Source organism: Acanthisitta chloris, unplaced genomic scaffold (genome assembly GCF_000695815.1).
Source record: "Acanthisitta chloris isolate BGI_N310 unplaced genomic scaffold, ASM69581v1 scaffold18875, whole genome shotgun sequence".
NCBI lineage: Eukaryota > Metazoa > Chordata > Aves > Passeriformes > Acanthisittidae > Acanthisitta > Acanthisitta chloris.
The window spans coordinates 64,478-87,741 of record NW_008675610.1 but is presented as its reverse complement, the minus strand read 5'-3'; the positions used below and the strand labels follow the sequence as shown (position 1 = coordinate 87,741).

The 23,264-nt window shown below is 39.9% G+C and overlaps 1 protein-coding gene across 1 annotated transcript in view; it reads left to right on the top strand.

The window, feature by feature from the left end:
• The window catches only part of LOC103803289 (cadherin-8), a 37,661-nt gene extending 30,396 nt beyond the window's left edge, over positions 1 to 7,265 (top strand). Inside the window, exons 4-5 of the mRNA XM_009075836.1 lie at positions 3,345 to 3,596; positions 5,211 to 7,265. Of these exons, the coding sequence (XP_009074084.1) occupies positions 3,345 to 3,596; positions 5,211 to 5,704 (746 nt within the window). The 3' untranslated portion in view covers positions 5,705 to 7,265. The remainder of the gene's footprint in view (positions 1 to 3,344; positions 3,597 to 5,210) is intronic.
• The last annotated feature ends 15,999 nt before the right edge of the window (positions 7,266 to 23,264 follow it).

Genomic DNA, 23,264 nt, shown 5'->3' with positions numbered 1-23,264 from the left:
GGAATGCTAGGGCTCAGCATAGCAATCCTTTCCTCCAGCCTGGCCAGAGAAGGAATGTACCAGGTTTGTAGGAAGGAACAGGCTGTATCAGTACAGATTATAAAGCATAAGAAGTCACTGTATAACTGTAAAAGTCTCCCGAGCTGTGTATACTTGACTACAGATGTGACACTTTTGAGTGGGATTTTTCTCAAAGACAGAAAGAGATGGAAATTGGGCACCACATAGTTTTTCTTCTCCTTTGAAAGGTTAAAGCAAAAGGATTAAGGATGCAATTTAAGATGAGATATTTTTAATTTTGCAGAAAAAGTCAATGAACGGATGAATTTATTTTCCATTCTTTGAAAACAGGGAGAGGTGGCAAGGAGAAAAAGAATGCTCTTGGATAAAAAATGTACCTTTTACACATCACAATAGATGCATTAGTCACTCTTACTGTGGTAAAGCTATATACACACCCATATTCATGAAAGCTGAGCTACAGGATTATTTTCCCAACATAACCTTTCCCTTTGTTCACTGCAGTTCAGCTAGAGAACAAGGATGATGCCGGAGTGGTTTAACTCACACTTGTGTGTGGTTACATCCCTGACACACTCAACAAAGAAGGAGGAGTGCAGGTTTTGCTCATTTCTAAATATGTGCTAATTGTTGACTTAAAACATACTTGACTTTCCCAGTGCATCACAGTGCACATGTGACACTGGGTGTTATCAGGGAGTTTGGTCCTATTTGAGTTGTCAGAATTCTTAAGAGCTTATCCCTGAAATTTATCTTCAGTAAACACATATGCTTCCTTTAATTTTAAAAAGGGCACAAGGAAGGACTAGACTATTTATTTAGCTCCAGGGTGCCATCAGGTTTGATGTGACTGTTTCCAACTTGAATAGATAAAAACTCAGAATTCCTGGGGGGAAAAAAATGGTTAGGAATACTTTCTGTTCTGCAAAGTGACCATATTTATTCTGCTTTATGACATAGTTAATTTTTAGACTGATCTTCACCATACTCTAAATGTTTGAGAAACGCTGAAATGGTTACATCGTTTGCAATATAAATTATAGGAAGAACCTCTCTAGGCTGCCTAAGTGTGATTGGTAGGTGATTCCAGCATGGGAGAGATAGGCAATCATTGAAGCACAGAATGATTGAGTTGGAAGGGACCTTAAAAATCATCTTGTTCCTACTCCTCTGCCATGGGCAGGGACACCTTCCACTAGCCCAGGTTGCTCCAAGACCCATCCAACCTGGCCTGGAACACTTCCAGGGGTGGAACAGCCACAGCTGCTCTGGTCAAATTGTGCCCATGCCTCACCACCCTCACAGGGAAGAATTCCCTTCTGATATGTAAGGAAGTAGCCTACTTGGAATTCAGTTTCTTAGTCTCTGAAGGGAAACATAAGTCTTCTCTTGTATGAGGCAATTAACCGTGTGCTTAAATAATCTTTCTTCATCTTTTGTTTCTTGGTAGTAATGAATTAACTGCAGGAGTTATCTACTGATAGATATCTTGATATAGGTTCAGGCCATGATAAAGTTTAGTACTATTTCATTCTGTAATCATCCTATTCTATATTTTTATTCTTATTAATGTCTCCTTAGTAAGAGGGATGTTAAGAATAAAATACTTTGTTTTAGGAGGGGTTATATACAAAATGTCTTTACAGTATTTGTTTCATGAATGTTTTCCCCTTCTTCCTCCTCTGCATCTTTCTCTGGCTTTCATGCTTCGTAGTCTGCCAGCTGTTCCCAGCATACATGTGTGTTTTATGTTGGGTCAGTGAGACATGCTGCACAAATCCAGGGGCTGTCAGAAATGTTTCTGGTGATCACAGGACAAATGAAACATTTCTAAACTATTTCGTGCTTTCACATGAGCACCTGACCAATACCAAGATCAAAGTAGATGCAAGGTTTTCTTAGAGTCCCTATATGTGTGTGCAAGCACATCTTGTTATGCACTTGCAGTCTCTTTTTGTGTTTCAACTCAAGAATCGGGTGTTGGTTGTAGCTGTCATAGAACACTGCCTGTCTTTCAAGTCTTCCCTTCCTTATGCCTGCCACATAACTCCCAGTAATATTTTCCTTTCGTAGAATGGCATTTAGCATTTCATGTGCCCATTTTAGAGCATAAAATATCAGGAGGCTTACTTTTGCTCATGATGCTTCAGGAAGATAACTTTAACTCCTTCTCCCAAACAGGTTGTGCAGCCATGTTTATAAGTTGTCATTGGGTCCTGCAGTAACACCCAAACACACACACACCCACACACATATTCCAGTCCTCTGTGCCTCAGAATCTTTTTATTAAACAAAATATCTTTTTATGAGACACAAACTCCAAACATACTCTCTGTTAGTATATAACTCATAATACTGAATTCTTTTTTTGATTGCACAGAATAGTACAGTTAAAAGATAAAGTGAATATTTAAGTATGTAAATAAATGAGTTTTTTGCATATTTGACATGCTCACTAATCATGGTTTATACCTGAGCATTCTGACAGCTACAAGATAGCTGATAGTACTGTGTTATTTACTGGCTACGGTCTATAATTCTTGCAGCTCTACACAACAGAATCTATATGATTACCCTAAGTAAAATCAACTGGTATTCATTTTGATGATGAACTGAGTGACTGTGAGAGCTTTAACTGTGTAACTCTATCTGGGTAGGATGCCATGCAGTCAGATGCCTCTATATGCTTCTAAAATTAAGTTTCTGCATATGTGTGCAGAGGTAAGAGAGTCCTAGACTCATTTCCTCCTGCTGCCTCCATAGAACATACATTCTGGTTTGGTTTATTCTATTTTCATCACGGAGGCCAAATAAACGTTTAGAACACTGAAAATTAGGCCTACAACTTTTAATACATTTAGCTTTTCCTTTGTCTTTATGTAAGAAAAAAAAGAATCTTTTATAGCAGGGGAAAATACTGTACAATTTCTGGTTGTAATGCAGGGAACATTTGTTTAAGTGATGAATGATGTGCTTTAAGTTTGGGTTACTTTAACATCTCATTTATTTCTTGCTTTCCTGGATGAATTTTTATGACTGTGTGACTTGAAAACCAGTGGTGAAGCATGATGGGAAGATATCTAGAGGGATGTATGCAGAGGGGAAAACAAGGGATCGTCATTATGGTCTTACCATGTGACATGAGAAAACGTTACACTTCTTCATCCAGGGCACAGCAGCCACACAGAGAGGGGAGGGTTTCTGTGCCACGTGCTGCTGGCACAAGGTGGTCGTGAGATGAGGTTTGCTGAACTCTCTAAGAGAAAGCTGTGGGTTAGCAGTTATTCTGTGTGGTAAAACACTGCACACTTTCCCTTTTCCAGATAATACCCTCAGCATATTGGCAAAGCACAGTGGATTTAGCCGGCAGAAGCAAGAGGTCTATCTCCTGCCAATCATAATAAGTGACAGTGGGAATCCTCCCATGAGCAGCACCAGCACCCTCACCATTCGTGTCTGTGGCTGCAGCAGTGATGGGATTGTCCAGTCCTGTAATGTGGAGGCATATGTCCTTCCCATTGGACTCAGCATGGGAGCCCTCATTGCAATATTGGCCTGCATCATTCTGCTGCTGGGTATGTATCATTCTGCTGCTGGGTTTGTATCATGTCACAGCCTGGGCTGCAACTGGGGGGCTGTAAGGAAGCTCAGAAGTCACAGAGAAGGACGATGTAGCAGTACTGGAAGTCCTGTCAGGATTTCATCCCTTCTGCCCTAAGAGCTGAACAGAAGCAGACAAAGCACAGCCCCATTCTGAGGTAGTTGTACATGTAAGTTATGTAATAAACAGGTATGGAATATGGAACCACAAATCCAGTCAGGGTGTTCAGTAACAAAGCAAACACAGTATATACATGATAGAAAATGGGTTTGTTATATCTTCTAAGACTTGTAAGAGTCATAGAATCATAGAATCACAGAATATGCTGAGTTGGAAGTGAGACACAAGGATCATCTAGTCCAACTCCTGCCCTGCCCAGGACATCCCAACAATCCACACTGTGCCTGAGAACATTGGCCAAACACTCCTTGAGCTCTGCCAGGGTTGGGGCTGTGACCACTGCCCTGGGCAGCTGTTCCAGTGCCCAAACACCTCTGGGGGAAGGACCTTTTCCTAATATCCAGCCTAACCCTCCCCTGACAGAGCTCCAGCCATTCCCTCAGTGGTCACAGAGAGCAGAGTTCAGAGCTGTCCCTGCACTGCCCCTCAGGAGGAGCTGCAGACCTTGATGAGCTCTGCCCTCAGTCTCCTCTTCTCCAGGCTGAACAGACCAAGTGCCCTCAGATGCTCCTCATATGGCTTCTCCTCCAGGGCCTTCCCCATCCCTCTGTCCCTCCTTTGGACACGTTCTAATAGCTTTGTATCTTTTTATTCTATATATTTATGTTTGTATATTTCTATTATGAGTTTCTTCTGGATTGTAATGGCACAAGAGACTCTATAGCTTTACAAGATGAGCAGCACGGTATATTTTGATAAAACATACATTAGTGTATATCAAGCAAGTGAGGGAGAGACCTGTGGAGGAAGAGACCTATTTCTGCACTTCACAGCTTCACTTTGTAACTGAGATTTACATCAGTAACTGAGATTTCAGCATTAAGCTGCAAAAACAACAGTGTTACCCATTTAGAGTTTTTTATGCATCTGTCCACAATTCTGATATTGATCTAAGGTCTTTATTTCTCCCTTATTGTCTCATTCTCTTTTCAGTTACATAATGTGAGTCTCACAACAGGTCAAAAAGACACCTTCCACATACGACACCTTCTGTCATTAGGGCTATATTTTCAGAAAAAACACCCTCTGGTTTTGTAGAACACCATCCATAATGTAGATCATTACAGACTACATTCAGTGAATAATGATAGCTTGAATTCGCTTCCAAGGGGAAAAGTTGTTTGCTAAATTTGAGGCTCAAAACTAGACTCATGTAAAACTTTATTGCTTGTATAAAATTGAGCTTCAAATATAAATATGAGCTGATAATAACCTATAGGACTAACCAAAGCTTCTGACCAAATTTCTACCCCCTGAAGGGGGTTGAAGTTTTAGGTCTTTCAGTTTTTCACCCTTATTACTCTCAATTTCAGTAAAAGCAGCCTCTCCCCTACCACAGCTGCACCTCCCATCTAGTGTTTTGACTGGATATTTTTTACCTGATCAGCTTGTGATGTTTTCTTTTCAGTCATTGTGGTGCTGTTTGTTACACTAAGAAGACATAAGAATGAGCCTCTAATCATCAAAGATGATGAAGATGTGAGGGAAAATATTATTCGCTATGATGATGAAGGGGGTGGAGAAGAAGACACAGAAGCATTTGACATTGCAACTTTGCAAAATCCGGATGGAATTAATGGATTTTTGCCTCGTAAGGATATTAAGCCTGATCTTCAATTTATGCCCAGGCAGGGTCTTGCACCTGTGCCTAATGGTGTTGATGTTGATGAATTTATTAATGTAAGGCTTCATGAAGCTGATAATGATCCCACAGCTCCACCATATGACTCTATTCAGATTTATGGCTATGAAGGAAAAGGGTCAGCAGCTGGTTCCCTTAGCTCATTGGAGTCCTCCACATCAGACTCAGATCAGAATTTTGACTACCTCAGTGAATGGGGTCCTCGCTTTAAAAGACTTGGAGAACTTTACTCAGTTGGAGAAAGTGACAAAGAAACTTGACAGTGGATTACAAACCTTTTCCCTGTTGACTTAATGATCATGTAATATTCTAGGGCCACTGCTGTTAGTTAAAACTGATGTGGCTTTTTGTTTTAGAGGCAAGTTTAGCGCCAGTCATCTATAAAATCAACTACATTGTAATGTTGAACCAAAAAAAAAGTATATGTTAGGAGGTTAAGTCTTGTGGAGTGTGAAGTAAAGTATGTGGAGTGTCTAGAAGTCTTTGGATATTTGATATTCACTTGACCACTCTGAAGATGGAGATTTGGATCTTTGATTATCTTCAGTGAATTGAAAAGAACGAAAAGAAATTGGTGCTCTCTTAGAAAATGGACTTGCAGGGATTTTGCTGTTGAACAGTAGCTCCTGCCAGTATGTGTAAAGCTAATGGTTTGTTTCTGCATTGCCAACAAAGATCCCACCACAGAAATGTTAAAAGCAATATCTTGGTCTTAGCAATGCTGAACAGAAATAGCATTGCAAATTCCTACTGGCTTCTACTGTGCAGTGACCATCCATTGTACATACAGTAATTGTTGGCCACGTAACCACAGACTGATTATCATCTTTAAATATTGTGTCAAGCCTTAAAATATTCACATGTTCTTAATCCATTCCAGTGATGGGTAATAAATCCTACTCATGTGTAGAGGTTCTGAGGCAGGGCTCCACAGCCTTGATTTGCAAAAGAATCTGTTTTTCTAGAAGAAAGATCAATCCTGTGCTTCGTCTTCTGAAAGAGAAAACTGTGAAATGGGATGGACTTACAGAAATGAAAGAATTGCTGATTTTATTGCTAAAGATCGAATTTATTTGTTTAATCTTTGAAATAAATATTTTATTGATGTCCATTACTGCTTTTATTTATTAAGACTGATAATCTAGAGTAAGATTATGAAGAAAACTAAATTATATCTGTTAGATTTTTTTTCTATATATAATGAATGTTTAATACATGTACATTTTGAAAAGGAAAGTGACAAATTGTTGCAGATGAAAGCAGTTACCTATCCATCTGCAGTAGCTGAATTTTAAGAGAATGCTGGCAGGAATTAAACTTTCCCAGAGAAAACTTTTGACAGTTTTATATCTTCATAAATCTAGTACCTGGTGTTTTTAATACAAGCACAAACAGCTGGAAGTAAACTGGTTCATGTGAATATTTAAACTATAGACTTTTAGAAATCCACACATAACACAGTACAGTAAAAAAACAAAAAACATGCTTATAGTTCTCCACTGTATTAGAGCAGGAACCAGTGTGTACATAATTTTACTGCTTCTGTTATTAGCATTTCTTTTCTATAATATTCATAGTGATGCACCAGGGCTCTTGCACACAGAGAAAGAACACTAGAAGCTGCAAGCATACTCAATTTGTAATGCAAACTTGCCATTTAGAAGTAGCAATTGTATAAGAAAACTACGTATTACATGCAAATCATTTTAATTTTCTACTTTGTTTTGAAGCTATATTATTGTTTGTTTATTTACTCCATGTATTGTATTCAGAGAAACTCCTGTATTGTTTCCTACTTTGTGAAATATATTTTTATAAATACTTTTCTTGTTATTGCTTTTCTTTCAGGTTTACCTGTGCACTGCAGAAATGAATCTGCCTGAATAACTTCAGAGTTTTTTGAAGAATGTAGCTTCCTCAAAATCATTTATTTATTAATTGAATACAGTCAAAATAAAAAAAAGGATAATATTTGAAGCCATTTTTTACAGTGTTTGCAGAAGTAGATATGTAGTAGCCTGTGACCATAGGAGTTATCAGTGCCTAATTCACTGTTCCATGCTGGAAAATAACCTCACACGTCTTTGGTTAAATATTGCTAGCAAAAACAACACACTGACTTTAAGGTCCTCAGGAACACTTGTTCTGCAAATGAAACAGTCTTAATGCATCACCCCCAATTTTACCTGTATTTCAAAAGGAAACATTTACTTAGCTTTAGCTGCAGTATGGCTGGGTTTAATGACTGTGGTCTGTGGACAAGTAATACACTAATGCCACTTCCTTATGTATTATAAAGGTCTTATTGAAATTAATGGAGTGTCCAATACATTTAAGTTACACTGCATTAAAAAAAAATGCCTCTGAATAACTTTATTTAGCAATTTTGGTAATACTCTAAGCAGAAAAGTCCTCTAAAGCTGGAAAAGTAGCAGTCAGGAAGGTTTCAGTGAAATCAAACATATTTATGTAACAGATTGTAATAAAAGCCAAACACACTATTCACTTGCACAAAGTGCCAGAGTGTTCTGGATTGCCATGCCAGGTCTAATAGCAATGTAAATGGGAAAGTCTGAATGGAAACTGAGTCAATTTCTAGTCCACATCCCAGTCCTGGGAGCAAAGGAAGGTGCTGTGAGCTGTGGATCACATCATTGTCTATAAGCGTTCAGGGCAAGTTGCGCTGACTATGAGTTAGAGTCTACACTGTAGAGTTTTGCAAAGCTCTTTTGTAGGAAAACTCACAAATGGATAACCTTCTGATTGCCTTTTTGATTGAAAGTTCCATCTGAGCCCACGACGGCACATTCAGTAATAAGATTTCCAGGAAAAAAAATCCCATCACTGGCACTGTAGGAGAGGCAAAGCATGACAGAAATCTCATCATTGTCAGTCAAAAAGCCATGGTGGTTACTACTGCTGGGCAGAGCTCTAAATTGTCCATTTATACAGGTTTTAAACACGAATAGCTACAATGCAAAGAGAAGGAAAAAATCATGGGTTTGTGAGCTGGCAATAGAGACATTCTGTCTCCTCTGTCACTGCTGCCCCACCAAAGGGAAAGGATTAATTGCACAAACTCATTCCATGTCAATTGAATATAAAATTCATACCAATACATGTTTAGGTTAAATGTTGATCAGTCTGTTTTCCAGTACATCTCCTTTTTTGACAATGAACTTAATTCAGTACGAGTTATTTTGGATAACAGTGGTATTTAGGGGGATTAGATCATACCGTTCTACATTTCACGTCTAGATTTAGACAGGTTAGCGACACTCTTTAAGCATGTAAAATGGCAATTCATCTTTTTCAACAACATTTAATTAGCAATTGACTCATTGTAAGTGACAAGGAAAATGCATTAAATTAGAATTATTAATAATGATAAATTTGAGAATTAAGTTCTCAAAATCTTTCACAAGTCCAAGTGTCTAACAGTCCCATTGATTCTGGCTTGCCTTCACCTAGCTGTGCCTGTTACTCATTTGTCACAACTGCTAAAGTAAATCATCCCACACATAAAAGCTGGAATTCTAAGGTTTTGGCCTGGACATTGTAGACACACAAAATTCAGCTCAGGCATTTAAATATGCAAGTGCTGTGAAGTGAATGTGTGTACATGCTTACTAATTATGACCTGGATGACTAAAGGTCTTCAGCATATCCTGTCCCTTACAGCACCTGAAACCATGTGCTGTTTGTCTGCTATGACCTTGAAATCAGATCATGGAAAGCTCGTTTAAATACTTTTTTTGCCAGGTATCATTATACCTTTTTGTCTATGATGAATTTGAAATGACTGTGAAATATACGGGAGAGAAAATGGCTCAAGACTTTCATTTAAATCAGCAGTGGCTGATCACAGGAGAAAACACTGAACACTATGGCAACTCCAAATCCCATCAGCTCTGTCACAGCGCAGCAGTAACAATTCTCAGTCTGGAGAACAGACAGAATGTCTGCAAAATAGTCTGCTTGGAATAACTCTATTTGTACAGCTCTGCTAGAGATGGATCTGCTGATTTTAATATACAGAGAAAAATAAATCAACTATGCCATATCTGTGCAGTTGCATCTACCTACAGACATGTGTGGCAATTTTTTTTAACAGCCTGCATGGTCATGCAATTCTAGAAAAGATAAATGGGCTGAGAAATCTTCTCCAAGGCCTGTCCAGCCAGAGGAAACCTTGGCAGGTTGCCTGTTTCTGTATCTGATTTCCTTGGGACACAATTTCAGTCTGAATGGAACTGTTTAGCTGTTTCTCTCCTTTTGCCTGCTCCTCTTTTTATGCCTGCTCCTCTCTCCACCACTTCACCTATCCTGAGCTGTAACACTGTGAACATAGTGTTAGGAAGTGGGTTCGTTAAGACCACATGGCTCTTTTTCAGCTGGTGCATTCAGTGACTGGAAACAGGCAGGTTGGCCAGGACAGGGAGGTGCATCAAGCTCTCTCCCTCCTTTAAGGAAGACTGAACAGTCTTGAGTTACTCATACCAAAGGACTGTTTCTATATTTTAAATTATGCTGAAAAATCTGAAGCTGATGATGGTGCTTTTTAATTGATAGAAAAATATAAATAATAGAAGAAATATTCACTGGCAGAAGACATTCACAAGCATTTCTGATCAAGAGAAGTGAAGAGTTCATCAAAAGTTCATCAGGAACTGGAGAGACAGGACAAGAGGGAATGACTTCAAACTGACAGAGACTAGGTTTGGGTTGGATTGTGGAAGGAATTGCTCCCTGTGAGGTGCTGAGGCACTGGCACAGGTTGCCCAGAGCAGCTGTGGCTGCTCCATCCCTGGAAGTGTTCCAGGCCAGACTGGACAGGGCTTGGAGCAGCCTGGGCTGGTGGAAAGTGTTCCTGCTCATGGCACGGAGTGGAACGAGATGAGTTTTGAGGTCCTTTACAGCCCAAGCATTCCATGATTCTATGTAAAGAGGTTATCAAAAATGTATTTTTCAGATTTGGGAAGTTTTTAGCAGTGTCAGGATGTCCTAGGAAATTACAGCTTAGTAAAAATAAAAGAGTGAGTGTATTCCCTGTTAGAGTTTGCTTTCAGAAAGTAGCAGGTGTCATTAACAACAGATAGAAAGTACTGATGGAGTGAGCAATGAAAGCTTTCTGTGCTCTATCATTCAGATAAGTTGGACTTGTATTATTTCTACATTTGTACACTATTTGTGGAAGATAATATTCTGGCTTTGCAGAAGGTGGAAACCAATTTAACTTGCTGTATAATTCACAGTGATGGGTTTTGTAATCACACTGCAAAATGAGTCTAGCTGCTGTATTATACAATAGTGATACTGGCTTATGTGCTGCAGAACTAGACCCTCTCCAAATAATGTCATAGTATTCTAAATGAGAAAATATAAAAGTCCTGACAATGCTTTTTGTGCTATTGCAACTAAGATATCTTCCAAAATGGCTAATAAAAGCGAGCTGAAGCACAGAATTTCTGGCAGAGCCTTGGAAATGTGCTCATTAGCATTGCAATACAACTACCTCTTCTTTTTTTTTCCTCCTAGCCCCCCACATTGCAAAAATTAAACCAGTGAAGTAAAATGAAAATATCAGCCTTCTCTTCAGAGGGGAGAGGTATTCATTTGCAAAATTCCCTTTCTTCTCCACTGCTTGTGGTGCCTGCTTCAATGAGGGCTGTGTGATGAGTCTACCTGTTTCATTCCATAATAGGAGAAAGTATTTCTGGTATGGGGGCAGTAGTACCCTCTGCTGTTCTTTTTCACTGCACTCCCAAAAACCTGTTTGAATTCCTGTACTGATATCTCAAATTCCTGTTCATCAGATGATCATAGGCCAGCTCTCCTGTGGTAGATACCTCTGGAATCATAGAATCATGGGACAGTTTGGGTTGAACAGGACCTTAAAGCTCATTTAGTTCCACCCCCTGCCAAGGACAGGGACACCTTCCACTAGCCCAGGTTCCTCCAAGCCCTGTCCAACCTGGCCTGGAACAACTTCCAGGGGTGTCTATATATAAATTCATCGCATGGTGCCTACAAACACAGAGATTTCTTTCTTTCCTTGTGGAATTGCTCAGATTTGTGAAGTTTGGAAGAAACAAGCAGTAAGACAGCAGGCAGGTAGCACTGATGGCTGGTTCTGGACTGGGTCTTCATCTTCTGTCTTGCTTGGGTCTTTGTATTGGCTAAGTCTAGCCTTGATTTTTTACCTTCTGTGACAGAAAAAATCAGTTCCCTGCTTTCCATCACTGCTTGGTTTTTTGAATTATGCAACAGGTCTTATGGTGAGGAGGGTTCTTTTGTCATTTCTTTCACAGTTAATGGAACGTTCACTGATGGCAATAGTGACACAGTCCTTTTTGCCAAATTTCACAAGCTGGCAGTCGTACAAATGAATATGAAAACAAAAGTTGTATATTTTTTAACTGAAATATTACTTCTAAAAGTGGGGCAACACAAAACCAGTTGAATCACCTTTCAAATAAACTCCAGCAGTTCTACATTTCCAGCCACAGAAGGGGTTGCTTTTGCACCCATATTCAAATACACTGATGTACCAGTGTTGGGATGAATTTTATATGCAAGGGAACACCTCAGTCTCCTTAGACATCATTGGGGAATAATCTTCCTATGTTTTATAGGAAAGTATTTCATGACTTAAACCTACAGACACAGAAAGAATAGTTTTTATACTCAAAACTACATGCACAAATAGAATTCAGAGCTGGATTCAAAGTACTGCTCCAGTGTCTTGGCTGTGAGGTATGAGCAAAGGGACAGCTGGCAGAGCTAAGCAACAGATTATTTTGGCAACATGCATGACCTCCTCCTGCACACAACCAAGGGGGCTTGTGGCAACTATCAAGCACATGGTTATTTGTAGGGGTTTATCCCAGCCTCCCGCCAGGTAAGTTCCCTGACAAGGTGGAGAAGTTGGCCAAGACCCTGTCATCTACAGAGGGACAGATGTACCCTCATAGTCTTTGTATTGAGACAGCTCTTACAGTCATCCACTCAACACTGACTTCCTTTCGGTTTCTGCAGTCGCAAGTGTGGAGTGTTTCAGGCTGCAGCAGCCCAGTCTCACCTGTTACCCCAAATAAAGGCAGGGCGTTCGTAGGGAAAATGTCATTGCAACACAGAGCAGGAGATACAATTAAGCCTTGTAGAAAAAGGTCAAGTATGAATCATCAAAAGCCGTAGGGTCTTAATGGATATTTTCCAACACTCATATCACAAGAAACAGGAGCGGTTTATTTTACTGTATGTAGTATTTCTGCAATAAATAAAAGTAACAGTTGCTGACAAAGAGGCTTTATTGTCTGTCATAAACGTCTGCTGCTTTTTTTTATAATTTACAAAACAAACAGGAAGTTTTCAGCCCATGATTATACAGACTCAGCCCAATGTCTGACCAGAGCAGAAGACTACACTACTCTCTTCTTTTTGTCCCATCCTCAGGAAGACTTCTGGCTTAATTAATTAATTAATTAAATTTATCATTGTGTCTGCACTTGTCCATGTGGCAGTTTGTTTGAGAGCTTTTTGACTCAGACTCAAGTAAGAACCCTTTTCTTTCAGGCAGTGTGTATCAGAGGGAAGAAGAGCGTTACCATATGAACCTGTGATTGCCTTAATAAACATTTTCCAAGTTTTCCCACGGTTTCTGTTTCTGAATAGATTTTCTCACTTAAAATGCATGAAAGAATTAGGTGAGAGGTGTTGTTGTCAACCCTAATGTGATACAAACAGAATCTAGTAATTCTGAGAATTTACTTCCCCTTATGCTATCATGATGGGCAAATGAGCACACGTTGATGTGAACAGTTTTGTTATCACAAACCAACTAATAGTTGAGAACAGAAAGAAAAAAAAGACATTTAATTTTTTTAAATGGTATATTTTCCTAAATTTTCAGAATGATCCAGTCTAGTTTTAATTTTAATTTTCATATCCCACATATGGATTCTAATTCCCAAAGGTCCTTACATTGAAATCCATGTCTGCTAGTTAGCATTACTAAAGGGTCTGGATTTACCCCAAGGAAATGCTACACCAAACATTGTGGAACATTTTACATGGATCAAATCCTTATTCTCTGCTCAGGAGATAATAAAATGACAGTTCAGGGAAGTATTTTTGTAAGAAATTTATATTTTACATTGAAAACTGCCTCTGCTGGTGAACACTCTTGGGTTTCTCCTACATCCTGCAAGCCAATATAACATACAAGCCTTTTGCAAAGTGAAAACTATTGTTTCTCCTTATGAAAACTTGAGCAGTGGCTGCAGCATTTTATTTCAGTCGTATTTTCAGTGTACTTCGTGGGGTTTTTTTGTGGAAGCAAATACATATACTGACAGACACAAGAAAATTGTTTCTATTAAGAGAACACCCATTGCTGTAAGTGAACCTTTCATGTGGATCATGGAACTTGATGGCCTGACAGGAATTTAGTTGTCAGCTAGGAATTATGGGAGCTGTAGTCCTCATGGAGAGCTTGGATGCATTTCTTTGTTAGAAGTCGTGAGAGGGAAAAAGTGTAAGAACTTCAGAGTGACCAGAAGGCTTCCACGGTGTAAGAAAAGTTGTTGGGAAGACACAGATTGTGCTCCAGGTTTTAGTGTTATGAAGTTAAATACTTCCTCATCCTAAGGTTTTGGGTTCATAATGGGCTAGAAAGCAGTATGAATAAGCCTGTCAGAGAGTGAACCTAAGCACACAGCCTCCGGTGGGAAGAGGACAACCCTTTTGTTATACAGTGGCCTAAAGTAGAGGAGGAAATGCATAAGACTCCACACAGTGTGGGAGAGCAGCACTGATCTCTGCTCTCTCTGACCAGTGACAGGACCCCAGGAAACAGCTGGAGCTGTGTCAGGGGAGGGTTAGGTTGGATATTAGGAAAAGTTTCTTCCCCCAGAGGGCGTTTGGGCACTGGAACAGCTCCCCAGGGCAGTGGTCACAGCCCCAAGCCTGACAGAGCTCAAGGAGTGTTTGGCCAATGCTCTCAGGCACAGGGTGCATTGTTGGGGTGTCCTGTGCAGGCCAGGAGTTGGACTGGTGATCCTTGCGGGTCTCTTCTAGCTCAGGATATTGTATGATTCCCTGATATGTTATCGTGGAGATTTCTGTGAGTAAGGAATGCACTGCTGGTTAGCACAGTAATGAATTGCCCAGTCCCAGCCAGTGACAGCTGCACCAGGTGTCAGGGCTGGAGACTGACAAGGGCCAATTCGCCTCTTTCTGGTTTGGCATTGTTTCTGATTTAGGTGGAAGGTGAAGCACAAAAAAATCAGCAAGCCACTAAGTCAGATGTAATACAACACATCCTGAACTAACCTATTGCCTACTCATGTAAATGTGTAGCACCAATTTTTATATTTACCTACAAAATATTCTTTAAAATCTGAAATTCAAATTATGAATATTTGGAAGTGCTTATGAAATTTGGTTTGTATTCATAGCACTTGATGCTTCATGTGAAACATTCAAGCAAGTTTCTGGAAGTGGTGAAGGGCTAATGATGAAAAAGGGGTATGGCTGAAAAAAGGAAAAAATAAAATTACTGCTGTGAAGAGTTCACCTAGCTCAAAGGGTAGAAACCTCCCCTGTGCAGGGAACCAGAGTGAGACCTATTCACCACTTAATTAACACTTAAACCCACAAAATATGGCCCTCTGCACTGCAGTGATTTTCTCTGAGGACACAAGCATAGAGAATAAGCTTCAGACTTGCAGGCTATTGCCATTATGTTGGCAGTCTCATACATCACTGTAGCTTTCATGCCTGCACCCAATGGTTTTACAATTCTGCCGTGCAGTGTAAGCTGAAAATGTTCAAAATTGTACCAGTCAGCTGGTGAGAATTCAAATAATGTACAAGAGTTGAAAGTGAATGAGCAGCTGAAACATAAGGTGTCACTTCCAATCCAAAGGCTGTGTTGCAGTCTGAGTCTGGGGATAACTGTTCTCTGTATGCAGTAAACCCCAAACCCGACCAGGAATGTAGTGATTTCTGGGGTGAGTAGCAGAGCAGAAAGGAGTATAAATGAGAATAAACACCCAGAATTTCCTTCTCCCAAATACACTATGAACATGAGACAGAGTATGTGTGTGGAGGATGAGACAGAAGGACAAATAAATTATTAAGGTTTTGGAAAAGCTTCTGCAAACGTGGACATTTCACCCCCTGACTTTATGAACAGGACTGCTGGGTCTGTTTATACAGTTCTCAAGCATTTCTGTTCTGATGACTTAAACTCTTAGAGAACTTATACATCGACTCGTGTTATTTTCCTCACTACTCCCATCTGCACCACAACTTTATTGTTTCTTGTATAAAAGGAATCCTCATCCAGAGTCACATACCTTGAGCAATAATGTATGTCTTACAATCTCACCATGCCTTGAAGAGAATTTAGTGTTTCAGATTGCCTTTCACCCAGAGGTGAAAGGCAATCAAACATCTTACAGGAGTTCTTTCTGATGTTGCAGCATTTCATCCCTTTGATTTTATGATATTTATACAGATTCTTTGCCTACTGCAATCCAGAGGAATGATATGTGAGGTGGGCTTTTTTTTTTAAGAAGGAACCATTCTGACTGGTCAATTCCAGAGAAACAGCTTTGGTTGAAGAAATTATTTTCATCCATTTTGGTAGAATTTCACAACAATAAAGGAACATAATAATTTTTTTCTTACTGACAATTTCTTAGAACAGATGGATCTCTGAAGCACTACTGATTTGCACAGGTATTAGGGAGAGAACCACAACGATCCTGATGATGTTAGTATTGATGCTAAAAGAGAGTTGGATAACACAAAGTTTTTCTTGAAGTCACAAGTTTAAGCCTGAATTTGATTGCCAATGAATCCTGCAGTGTGATACACACAATGTGGACAATACTGACTGAGCTGGGAATTGCATCCACACTGCACAGCTGTCTGCAGGCAGTGAACATCACAGAATTGTGATGCCAGAGAACATTCTCATATTTTCCATAGAATCAGAGACAAAATGAGTTTGGAGGAAAGCTCCTGAGACCTGCTCCCATGCTGGTACAGTTCTAAGTAACTCTAAAATTTGTAGTGTCTTCCTTCCCACTCTGGAATGCCTGGTCTGGAATTCCTGGTCTGGAATGCCTTTACACATAAAGCAGTGCATATGGATGTATATGGAAGTGTATATGGATGCAGGATGTTAAGCTTTGGATGCATTCCTGAGATTATATATTTAGCTGTAGCCTAAATGAGATCAGGTAAATCATCTAGTGTTCTTCTGTATCATGAGGGTTCCAGAGTAGGACTATTTCATGCTCTCACAGCAATACTGAACACATTACTAAGTGTGAGTAAAGAAAAGCTTTAGAATCAAAACCACAACAGGCAAAGATTAGAAGTAAAACATCTAGTTCCTTGCAAAATTAATTCCTCTTGAGAGTTAAGAAAAAAGGACTTTCAGATGTTTTGTAAAAATATGCAATAAGCTTAAAGCAGATCTATGAGACTATAAATAACTTGGATTTTTGAGTAGGAATTGTCATTGTAATACATGGATCAATGAAGAGGATTTGTATAGTTCCCAAGTAGATACTTCAAAACAATGGTCAATTTCTCCTTACCCTTTACTCTGAGCCTGTCTCATTTTATGTGCCATCCTCTCAAAAAAACATTCCTGCCCGATGTCTGTGTGCTTTGCTGGTGATGTTCCTGTGGAATGTGTTGCATGCCAAACTATTATGTGGTGTGTGGGGGCCAGAAAGAAAAAAATTCACCCTCCTGCCAATTCTCCCCTCCCACCTTTGTTTTCTGACAAGAAGGTATGTGTACTAACCTTAATACCATTTAGCCAGGTTTTTTTAATTACCTCCTTTGGTGTTGTATGTGTATGAAGTCTATGTTCAACACATGCTTTGAGGTATGTTTGAGCCCTGGGTGATAAATAATTTTTAAGGATTACATTATTCATTTAAATGTGAATATTATGTGTCAAAATAGTGTCCTTTCCAGGAACTGGTACTGTGTTTATGGATGTCTGTGCAAAAAGAACAGAAGACAAACTTGTTTTAAAAAGTAGAGTCTCTGGGAAAAAAAAAGAAAATTAAAATGTGACATTCAGGCTGGAAAATTTCTGAAGTTTATCTCATCAGTGCAGAAAGGATATGGACAATTTGCCCTTATATTGCCTGAGATTAGTGGAAAGGAAGGAAAAAAGGAGCAAATGATACTGGCCTGAGGAGAGACAAAATGATGGAGGTTAAAACAAATGCTGTTATTCACAGGAGGTTCCTCAAGCATTAACCTGATTATTTACTCCCTACTGGAGCAGAGAAAGAACACATTAACAGTTTAATTAATAGCCAGGCTTTAGAGACTGTGGCATTTTAAGACACTGTAAGATTTTTTTCTTGAGAGGTGGGTTCCATCAAGAGTCCAAGTGAATTATAGGGGAGCTCTATACTTCTGTCTGTAATGTACATTCTCAGTTTCCATTGCTGCAGTAGCTGATGCCTTGCTTTTTTTTTCACAGCTCCCTGCACAACTCCTCAGTGCTGTAACAAGGTGCTGTTAGCCACCTTGCACAAATTAAGGAACTGAAACTGAGATGCTGGAGGAGCTGTGTAGGGCCACACAGAAAATGTGATAAAGCAGGAACCCATGCACATCCTGTAAGACCAGGATAACCTGCTTCCCGACTGGTATTAAAGCAGACAATAGCTGGAACTAGTTAACAGAATAGACTATAGCTGAAGAAAGTGTAACAGAAAATATCAGTATTTATGTGTTTGTCATTTGATTACTATTTCTTCTGTTGACACAGTCGTGATGTTGTTCAGCTGAAGTGAACAAGAAGTCTCCATTGAGTCTAATCAGTGTGACCAACTAATTAATTAATGATTTCTCCATATTCAGATGAGTGAGCTGACTCATTCCTTAGGAATATTTTAAATGAACCAATTTAGAATTTTTTACTCAGTTCAAAATCTGGATATATTTTGGCCTGAAAATTACTTTGCATGTCTCTGCAAAGTAAGGTACCTGTGAGTGGAAAGGAAGTACTGTGTGGCAAAGGTATTTCTGAGTAGTCCAAATGGGGATAGTAGTCTCAAGAAATGAAAAAATTACTCTGGCTTGCTTTTTGTACCAAAGGGATGCTCTGGATAAGCAGTTAAAAAGCCTTTGAAATGAACCTTCAAAAATTTTAGAATCATCCCTCCCTCATAAAAGGCCTTTTCTGCATCACATTAATGAGATGAAATGAAGATGAAGGTTATCCTGTTTAAAATTATTTCTCTCTGACATTAGTTTGAATTTGGCTTTTTTTCACTGTACAGCAATCTCAGTGGAGATCATGTGGCACTGGCTGCTGTTCCCTGCTCAGGAATTTTACATTTCAATGATATGTTTGTATTCCTAGATCTGAGCAGATAGACATAAGTAGTGATTTGAGCATGCCCTGAATCTGGAATGTGCTATTCTCAAGCTAGGGAATAAATGTACTTATTATGGGTTAGTTGTTCATGTTCCCGAGGGAGCAGGGACTGGAGGAGAGGATTCTGAATGTCAGTGCTGCTTGGCTGAGCCCTGCACTGCACCAGTGTGGTGGAGCCATGGGTGGTTGGGCTCTGCTGAGTGCCCACTCTGGAGGAGGTTGGCACACAAAGCAAGGCACTGCTCTTCGGAATGAGCAGCTTTGGCATGGGCAGGTCTTGGACAAATGGCCATTCTTGTCTGTCCTCAGCTGGGCTGTGAGGAGGAAATTCATGGGGGCCTTATCTTGGGGAAAAACAGAGGGTGAAAGGTCTTGTGAAAGGAAATAACACATTCTCAGTAAGACTGGGAGCAGGTTTGCATGTTTCTCATTCAAATCCAATATGCTTGACCACCCTGTTACTCTTCCTTTTTATTACAGCATAATGTGTGTGACAGCAGTGAAAGGTATTTGGGTCTTTGTGCATATCCTACACACACACACACACACACACACACACACACACACACCCTCTCCCTTGCAGTTGTCTCTGATGGGCAGTAAGATTGGTCCTGAGGTAAGAACACCAGATGAGAATTGTCCTAAGAACCCCAAGTGGGAATTGTCCTAAGACAAGATCACCGGGTGAGAATTGCAGGGGGAACTCTCTGGATCCAGGGATGGGGAGCTGTGTTGGGACACCTTCAGGATACACCTAGCCTGACCACAGGGAACACTCCCTTTGAGCTGGATGAGTAAAAGTGCTCAGATCTGGTCACACATGGAGACAAAATCCTAAAGCAGGTCCACAGCTGCTTTGTGCTCTGTAACTCTGCATTCTGCGAGGCCAAAGGCTGCAAACTGTGTGTTTCCAGCCAAAGCTGCTTCTATTATTATCCTTTAGACTTGCTTCTACTACAGACTGCATTGGCAATATTTAGATACTGTATTAGCAGCAAATCTAATAATCATGCACATGATCAGTGTCATGTTTCTCACTCCTGACCCGCAGCCTTCTCCCTGCTACTCTGCCACAATGGCTCAGGCTGTGAACCTGAAAAAAACCCTGAAAAACAGGGTGGCTTTCTAGAGACATGAGGTTTTTTTGTAACAGTTATGATCCAGAAGGCTTTAGGTAACAACATTCCATAACTATCCATCCAGATTCCTAGCCACTTCTTACACCAGTGTGAATCTGCAGTAATTTCAGTGAAGTGAAGTTATAATCCGGAGCCATCTGAAGCCAGTGAAAAGAGCTGACCTCACTGGGTTTGCCTAATATCCTGTTTCTCAATTTCAGCTGGAGCAATCATGCCCACATATGGACATTGGTCCCTGGTAACATCTGTGTAAAAATCCCCAATACCAATTCTGCTTTCATCTTGTTTGCTATTTTATTTCTCCTGTATGATAAAAGGTCCTAGAGATTTTTTTTCCTTTAGTGTTTTAAGAAAAAACCAGTAGACCTGAAGAGAATGCAAATTACTTCTGTTTTGCTTTTTATGATGACTATGGATAAAAGGATGAGGTAACAGTAGTTTCAGAAAAGACCAACATTCTTCAAAGGTATGACATTTTCCCTCCCATTTATGCATTATTTGCTATCCAAATATTTCTTTCTCCCCATTCTCAATGTTTTGGAAATAGCAAAAGTTATCAATCACCTGGAACTGTGCTGATGTTTCCATGGCAGTTTAGCAATTAGGTCTGTTTACCAGGGGCCCCGATTAGTCCAATAAAATTCTTCGCGCAATTCTTTCAGACAGACTATTACCCTGTGTTGCCAGCCAATGAATAAAATAAAACTATTCGAGCCACAGATACTTCCTTTCTCATTGATACACAAAACCTGAGCCTTAAATGCCTTTGTTGTGCAACTTTAGGCTTTTCGAGGCAAGAGGTCGTGAATTGCTTCATCTTTGCATACCAAAGGGCCCTGGCACAGCCGTGTGAGGACACCCAGAGACAGGGCAGGAGCTCAGGGCTCCAGGCTCTCCCCTGCTCTCACTGTGAGGGGATAAAAGCCTGGGGGGTCCTTTGTTTGGGGTCCCAGCTCAGAGGCACCAGCTGGAGCCGTGATTTTGCTATTCAGTGACTGCACCAAGATGCAATTATTTTAGGAATTGAGATGTCTGAGACTGCTGTGGCAAACCTGGGGCTGAGCCAGTGAGGAAACCTGATGTGAGTGTGTGAGTGTGAGGGACCTTGGTCCCAGCTCAGGTGGTGCCAGTGGGACTGCAGGAGTGGCTCCTGCCTGGGAAGGCTCCTTCACATTTGTCTCCGAATGCCCACGGCCAGTATGATTTAACTGGTAGGCATTTCTGGTTCAGAAGAACAGCTGTGTGAAGAGTTTGCAGTATTTGCACAGGTAAGTTGTACATCAACATCTAAAATTTTATTGGAGTTACCCATTCTGATGCTTTATCATTTTTTGAAGGGTTGAGTGATGCTTAGCACTTAACTTCTTTGGGGATATTTTTTAATCACAAAAGTGATGTCTTTTTGTTTGATTTCTTTGGAAAAGTCCCAAATTCATGAAACTAACAAATAGTAGGATCTACAGTGGATAAATTAAGTTTTCTTCATTATTCTCTGACTGTTTCCTTACAAGAAAAATTTGTATTCCTTGATTCTGTGCTAAGATGGTACAAGTCTGTGCTGTAGACTAAAAACAACCTGGATATTATGGGAGAGTACAACAGGTGATGCTACAGTACACGCCCTGATAGACACTGAACACTAAGCTCTGGAACATTAGGTTAATGTTTGCTGAGTGGCATAGCTGGCTTTGATAAAAGAAATAAGGAGATACAGTGGCTTAAGAATGGGACATTAAGCAGATGACTCACACTTGCTGATGCTGCTTGTCTGTCAGTGCAGCATTCCAACGTAAAAGGAAACTTAGAGGTATTTGAATATTTCATTATTTTTTAAATTTGAAACTCAAGGGTATAACCAGATCTTTTCTGAAAGTGATCATAATACTCACTCTTTCTTCTGTCCAAGTAGGCAACCTTTGCTTTTTCTTTCTATCAATTAATATAACCTCTCAACTTCTCCTCTAAGAACAGAGGGAAACATGATGGAATGTGAAAATCTCATAAACAACTAGGCTGTGACTACACTCAAAGACAACCAATGCCAAGCAGAATCAAAATATGGTCATCACGTTTTATTCAGAGGGAACAGATGCTCAACCCACATCATTGCCATGGAGACCTTGGAATTCCTGAATACCCTGTTGTTGAACCTTTAGAGATGTAAATGGGACATGCAGAGCACATAGCTCTTATTAAGTTTTAAATATGCATAAATATAAAAATGAGGTATCATCTACCTACATGCAGCCTATAATTTTCTTCAGATTGATTTGTGAGTATTAGTGCTAATTTTAGTGTTCCTGTGAGTGTATGTTAGGCTCCTAAGAACTAAATGGCAGAGGCTGCCCTTTGAAAGTACCTTGAATTTTACAATGTGTACCCAGAAGCTGGCAGAACGCACAAAGTCATCTTGGGTAATATCAGTATCTTTTTGCCAGGTGGTCTATTATTCTGAGCTTTATATGTAACCAATGTTTTGATAAAAACAATATGTAACTACTAATACTATTTCTTGTGGAGATGCTTTCCTTAGTAGATATCAGAGGTTTACAAACGTCCTGAGGTACCTGTCAATATATTTGATGTATCTCTGGTATTATAACAGATCTGTTCATGTGTGTCTTGATCAGATAGCTAGTTATATAATCACCATGATTAATTTGGGATAATGTGCTGAAAATTACAATGTATAGCACACTTCATTTACATTATTTAGTTTTACTGGATTAACTCACATCAGTAATGCATGTTCTCTCCAGTATTTGCTAAGTATTGCACTTTTGGGTATACTATTAGACATCAATCCAGACTCAGGATGGACATTGACACAAAAGCCCCAAATATTCCCTATTTGGGGAACAATGTTAGACTAATTTGGAGGGGTTTTTGCCTGAGTTTCACTCAGAGTGCAGAGGAAATAATGAAATATGAGTACATTTATTATGGTAGATACTGAGAAACTATAAGGTACCACTTGTGCTGGTTTGAAAGCAAACCGGTGAGAGACTCTGAGTCAGAAGTACAATTTAATAGGAAACACAAACAAAACAACAACAAATATAACAGTACAAATTAACAACCCAAAAGAAACCACTGACAGTCAGCAAGTAACCCAACCCCCTGTCAGTCAGGGCGTTGATAGCAGTCCGATTGAATGGTGGCTGCATCCTCCTGGACTGATGGGTCTGTGGGAGCAGTGGTCCCGCAGATCCGATCCTCTCCCGAAGGTTCAGCCGCAGCCCCTTATCCTCTGAG